The sequence below is a fragment of the Anolis carolinensis genome, unplaced genomic scaffold (genome assembly GCF_035594765.1).
Source record: "Anolis carolinensis isolate JA03-04 unplaced genomic scaffold, rAnoCar3.1.pri scaffold_9, whole genome shotgun sequence".
NCBI lineage: Eukaryota > Metazoa > Chordata > Lepidosauria > Squamata > Dactyloidae > Anolis > Anolis carolinensis.
Window position 1 is genome coordinate 5104757 of NW_026943820.1, and position 5951 is coordinate 5110707.

At 44.6% G+C, this 5951-nt stretch overlaps 1 protein-coding gene across 1 annotated transcript in view; it reads left to right on the plus strand.

Annotated features, from left to right (window-relative positions):
* The window catches only part of tango6 (transport and golgi organization 6 homolog), a 54588-nt gene that overhangs the window by 43911 nt on the left and 4726 nt on the right, over positions 1-5951 (plus strand). Inside the window, exon 16 of the mRNA XM_062961506.1 lies at positions 2477-2628. Coding sequence (XP_062817576.1) covers positions 2477-2628 — 152 coding nt within the window. The remainder of the gene's footprint in view (positions 1-2476; positions 2629-5951) is intronic.

Here is a 5951-nt window from a genome sequence, read left to right on the forward strand (position 1 = left end):
CCAGATTCTTGCAAAAGAGCCCCTCCTCCCCTTTTATTTTGCAAAGCATCCTTATAAATTACGGCTGCGGTGCCGGCTGTTTCCTGACTGCTGCAAGACTCAGGCTCTGGGGCTTGTCTGGGCAGGAGGGAGAGGGATGAGTGTCCCGAGGAGATCTCCCTTCCCTTTAACAAAAGCGGAATCCAAAACCCTTTAAGGATGTTTGGCGGGATGAGGAGATGCAGGGAAATTGCAAAAGGGGGGAAATCGTGGTGCACTTACATAAAAATTACAATGATTTTTATATTTGCGCGTGGTTCTGTTATTTGATGTGTTTTATGTTTTGTTAGGAGCCTCCTGTGGCTCAGTGTGTTAAAGCTCTGAGCTGCTGAACTTGCAGATCGAAAGGTCCCAGGTTCAAATCCAGGGAGCGGAGTGAGCACCCGCTGTTAGCTCCAGCTTCTGCCAACCTAGCAGTTCGAAAACATGCTAATGTGAGTAGATCAATAGGTACCGCTCCGGTGGGAAGGTAATGGCGTTCCATGCAGTCATGTCGGCCACATGACCTTGGAGGTGTCTACGGACAACGCCAGCTCTTCGGCTTAGAAATGGAAATGAGCACCAATCCCCAGAGGCAGACACGACTGGACTTAACGTCAGGGGAAACCTTTACCTTTTACCTTATGTTTTGTTATTGCATTTGCTTGGGCTTTTGCCCCATGTAAGCCGCCCCGAGTCCCCTTGGGGAGATGGAGGCGGGGTATAAAAATATTATTATTATTATTATTATTATTATTATTATTATTATTAGCCCCCATACCTCCCGCATCTAGGCAGGGAGGAGAGATGCTGGCCCATCGGCATCCTGGATGGCCATCTGCCAGGAGGGCTTTGATTTGTTGTCGAAGGCTTTCATGGCCAGAATCACTGGGTTGCTGTCAGTTTTCCAGGCTGTATGGCCATGTTCCAGAAGCATTCTCTCCTGATATTTTGCCCACATCTATGTCAGGCATCCTCAGAGGTTGTGAGGTTTGTCGGAAACCAAGCAAGTGAAGTTTATATATCTGTGGAATGACCAGAGTGGCAGAAAGAACTCTTGTCTGTTAGAGGCAAGTGTCAATGTCGCAATGAATCACTCTGATTAGCATTAAAAAGCCTTGCAACTTCAAAACCTGGCTGCTTCTTGCCTGGGGAAATCCTTTGTTGGGAGGTGTTAGCTGGCCCTGATCGTTTCCTCTCTGGAATTCCCCTGTTTTCAGAGTGTTGATCTTTATTTACTGTCCTGATTTTAGAGGGTTTTTTTTTTTAAATACTGGTACCCAGATTTTGTTCGAGTCAGTACGTTCATTTATCTACTACTTGAATGTATTCCCAAACCCTTTTGGGGAGGGTGACTGTGGGCAGGTCCCAACGTGCTTGTAATTGCATTTGAGAGTCTTTTGAGTGCCCCACGGGATGGGGCAGCTGGATCAATGGCTTGTGCTTGATAAAGCATGGGGTTTGGGGCAATCAATCACTTTGGATTGCAATCCAAGGTGACTCTGAGGTTATATCTGCAGCCACTGGCCGCATGATCGGTTTGGGGGCTTGGAAAATGTGACCGATTCTCCTATGATCTATGTGTTCTATGAGGGTGACACTGCTGCTAAATAAGCCCCCGGAGGCAAGAACGGCAGCATCCCGTGGTTTCTATGGGAGTTGGAGGTCCGCGCTGGTGGGAGAGGAAATTTATTACACAAAGCACATTGGAAATGATGCCAAAAGCATGGCAGCTTCTCTCTTTGACCTTGGCTCTTCTCGCCATTCCTTTTTGCCACAATAAAGCAGAGCAGATGCCATTCGTTTTGGATAAGGGTCAGCACTTCTGACCCTTTCCTCTGTGACCCAGGCTCCAATAAAAGGATACTGAGGCCCACAAATCCACCACTGAAAGAGTGCATAAATGCAAAGTAATAATATTATGAAAGTATAACTAAATAATAAAAACGGTTTACTGATGAATGATAATGATGAAGCGCCGTTGTATGCTGTGTGTACGTCCCATTGCAGATCTGTCTCTCTTAGCACATCATGACTCTTTTGTTAATGTGGGATTTGTGTACTGGTAGTGTTTAAATGAAATTTGTGTCTTGGTTTGTATTGCATACTGATTGCATCATCCAGAGTGTACTATAGTCTGGAAAGAGTTAGTTACTGAGAAGCTGTGATGACCTTGATGTGTGGCTGGAACTGAGGAGTGTCCAGACACAAGTGTGTATGCATTACTGATTGCATCAGTTCTGTTCTGCTGTCTGCTGTGAAGTCAAGTCCTGTGTCCATTGTCTGCAAGTCTGTTTGTATTGTACAGTAAAACTTTGTATATAGTTTTACCATTGTCTCTGATGTCTCTTCGTTCTACATTCCTCTGACTCCATCCAACTGCTGCTGCGCTGCTATTACTCTTGACATCTTTGTTATTGTGAACCCTGTCTCCTTTCCCCTTGTTTCTTTATTGCAGGAGACATGGTCTTCCTGCATCGAGAGGACCTGATCCACGCCTTCCTGCGAGGAGCAAAGGACCCCGAAGCCGCCCTCCGAGCCAGCAGCCTCTCCAATCTGGGAGAGCTTTGCCAGATCCTCCGCTTCCAGCTGGGATTGGTAGTCCATGAGGTATTATTTATTTATTTATTTATTTCCATCATTTATATGCCGCCCTTCTCACCCGAAGGGACTCAGGGCGGCTCACAATCTGGCAAATTCGATGCCGGTATACAGTACAAAAATAAACATAGCAATTAAAACAATCAATTTAAAACAATCCAATAAATACATTTAAAACAGTATAATAAAATACTGCCCTTTTTTGTATGGACACGTACACACCTTGTTAGGAATCGTGGGAGTTGAAGTCCAAAACATTCGGAGGGCCAGAGTTGGCCCATGCCTGATATACATGGTATTGACTGATGCCGTGAATTGAGTTATACCCATCTTTCTCCTGGTGTAAGCAGGCAGCTCTCAGTTGGAGTTAAAACTGGAGGCTTGGGCCAGAGGAATGAAGCTGCCGTACGGAGATGTGGGCATCAAGGTTTCCTCTCCGGCCTTTGGCTCAAGGGCCTGCTGTCCGTCTCCCTCCCACGGAAGGCCTATTGTGGGCTTCAAGGCAGGCTTTCCTTCCCCTTTGAATATGTGAGGAGGAGGAGGAGGGCTCTTCATCCATCGACTGCAGCAGGGGCCTGGTGCCAGCTGAGTCAGCAAACACTGCTGCAACGGAGCTGCAGGAGAGGAAGAGATGTGCATGGAAAGGCAATGCCCTTCAGCGCCAGGAAAAGGGTGGCAGAGGGTCTCTTCCCTGCCTTTACTCACTGCCAAGCCTTTAATTGGGGTATCCTGGGAGAAATTCCATGATTCAGATGGGATGTCAGCCTTCCAGGAAAGCCAGGGTGCCTACTGCCTTTGCCTGCCAATTTCTAAAACCAAAGCTGACCCATGTTGCTGCTGATTTTGTCCATTATTCTCCCAAGGAGTTGAGCGGGGGACTTCTGAATGTGTTTCCTATTTGTTCCTTCAATTGATCATAGAACCTTAGAGTCAGAAAAGATCTCAAGGGCCATCTAGTCCAATCCCTCCTGACAGATGGAAGACATGTGTTGTCGAAGGCTTTCATGGCCAGGATCACAGGGTTGTTGTATATTTTCCAGACTTTGCCCCGGTGGCAAAGTGCGTTAAAGCGCTGAGCTGCAGACCGAAAGGTCCCAGGTTCAACCCTGGGAGCGGCGTGAGCGGCCGCTGTTAGCTCCAGCTCCTGCCAACCTAGCAGTTCGAAAACATGCCAATGTGAGTAGATCAATAGGTACTGCTCCGGCGGGAAGGTAACGGCGCTCCATGCAGTCATGCCTATGGCCACATGACCTTGGAGGTGTCTACGGACAACGCCGGCTCTTCAGCTTAGAAATGGAGATGAGCACCAACCCCCAGAGTCAGAAATGACTGGACTTAACGTCAGGGGAAACCTTTACCTTTACTTATGGCCATGTTCCAGAAGTATTCTCTCCTGACGTTTTGCCCACATCTATGGCAGGTATCCTCAGAGGTTGTGAGGTACAGCAGAGTCTCACTTATCCAACACTCGCTTATCCAACGTTCTGGATAATCCAATGCATTTTTGTAATCAATGTTTTCAATATATCATGATATTTTGGTGCTAAATTCGTAAATACAGTAATTACTACATAGCATTATTGCTTATTGAAATACAGTAGTGTCTCACTTATCCAAGTTTCTGGATTATCCAAGCCATTTTTGTAGTCAATGTTTTCAATTTTGGTGCTAAATTTGTAAATACAGTAATTACAACATAACATTACTGTCAAATTTGTTGTAAAACATGATGTTTTGGTGCTTAATTTGTAAAATCATAACCTAATGTAATGTTTAATAGGCTTTTCCTTAATCCCTCCTTATTATCCAAGATATTTGCTTATCCAAGCTTCTGCTGGCCCGTTTAGCTTGGATAAGTGAGACTCACCTGGACTTTTTCTGTCAAATTTGTTATTAAACGTGATGTTTTGGTGCTTAATTTATGAGACTCTACTGTATATGCATTCCAGACATGAGTCAATCAGGGGCAGCTAACGACTCTGAACAAAGGATTCCCACAGGCCTCCTTAGTTTCTCCATATACCTCACAACCTCTGAGGATTCCTGCCATAGATGTGGGCGAAACGTCAGGAGAGTATACTTCTGGAACATGGCCAGACAGCCCGGAAAACATACAACAACCCAGATGGAAGACACAACCCAATCCCTCCTGACAGATGGCCATCCAGTCTCTGCTTAAAACCCTACCTTACCATCAGGATAATTCTTTTTCTCTGCACACAAAAAAGGGGCTTTGTTGAGTCTTGACCAGAAGGAGTGGACTTCCTTGTATTGAAATAATAATACTTTATTCTTGTATCCTGCCACCATCTCCCCGAAGGGACTCGGGGCGGCTCACAACAGGAACATGCCCAGCATAACAACATAACATCATAAAAACGGTGATTTAAAACAGTAGTTAAAACAATACAGCAATAAAATGTGCAAATTAAATAAATACCTTAAAACTCAACATTGATACACATCTATATATATAAAAGGGTAATGAAATTTCGGCCTAGGACAAAACAACAAAACTACACATCCCAGAAACACTAAACTTGGCAGCACAACCCCTCATCCATGCCTTACGTTCATACAACAAAAAGAAAAGAAAAAGTCCTAATTAGAGGGAGAGGAATAATTGTTTTTATCCAATTGCTGCCAGTTAGAAGGCTAAGCTCCGCCCACTTGGTCTCCTAGCAACCCACTCAGCCCAGGGGACAGGCAGAGTTAGGCCTCACTTAGACCTCTTCCACACTGCCTATAAAATACAGATTATCTGATTTTAACTGGATTGTATGGCAGTGTAGGCTCAAGGCCCTTCCACACAGCTATATAACCCATTTATAATGGACTTAATGTCAGGGAAAACTTTTACACTTTACCTTAACTACCACCAATTCCTCAATACTTTATTTCCCATACCACCAGACTTCACCACAGCAACGCGTGGCCGGGCACAGCTAGTATAATAAAAAGTGAATAGTGCAAGCACTCTGAAAGGGTCCATGAGTAAAATCAGGGCAGGAAGGGACGAACTAAGGTTCTAATAAAGTGCTACCGTGTTTCCCCAAAAATAAGACAGTGTCTTATATTAATTTTTGCTCCCAAAGATGCTCTAGGTCTTATTTTCAGGGGATGTCTTATTTTTCCATGAAGAAGAATTCACATTTATTGTTGAACAAAAAATGAACATTTATTATATACTGTACAGTAGTTGTCATCACAAACCAACGTAACCAGACAAACTCTGAATCCTATCAAGAATTTCATGTACAGCTGGTATGTACATTTACCAACCCTGCATGCTCTGGTGTTCTGTTTGGCGGGCATGTTTCCAAACAAAAACT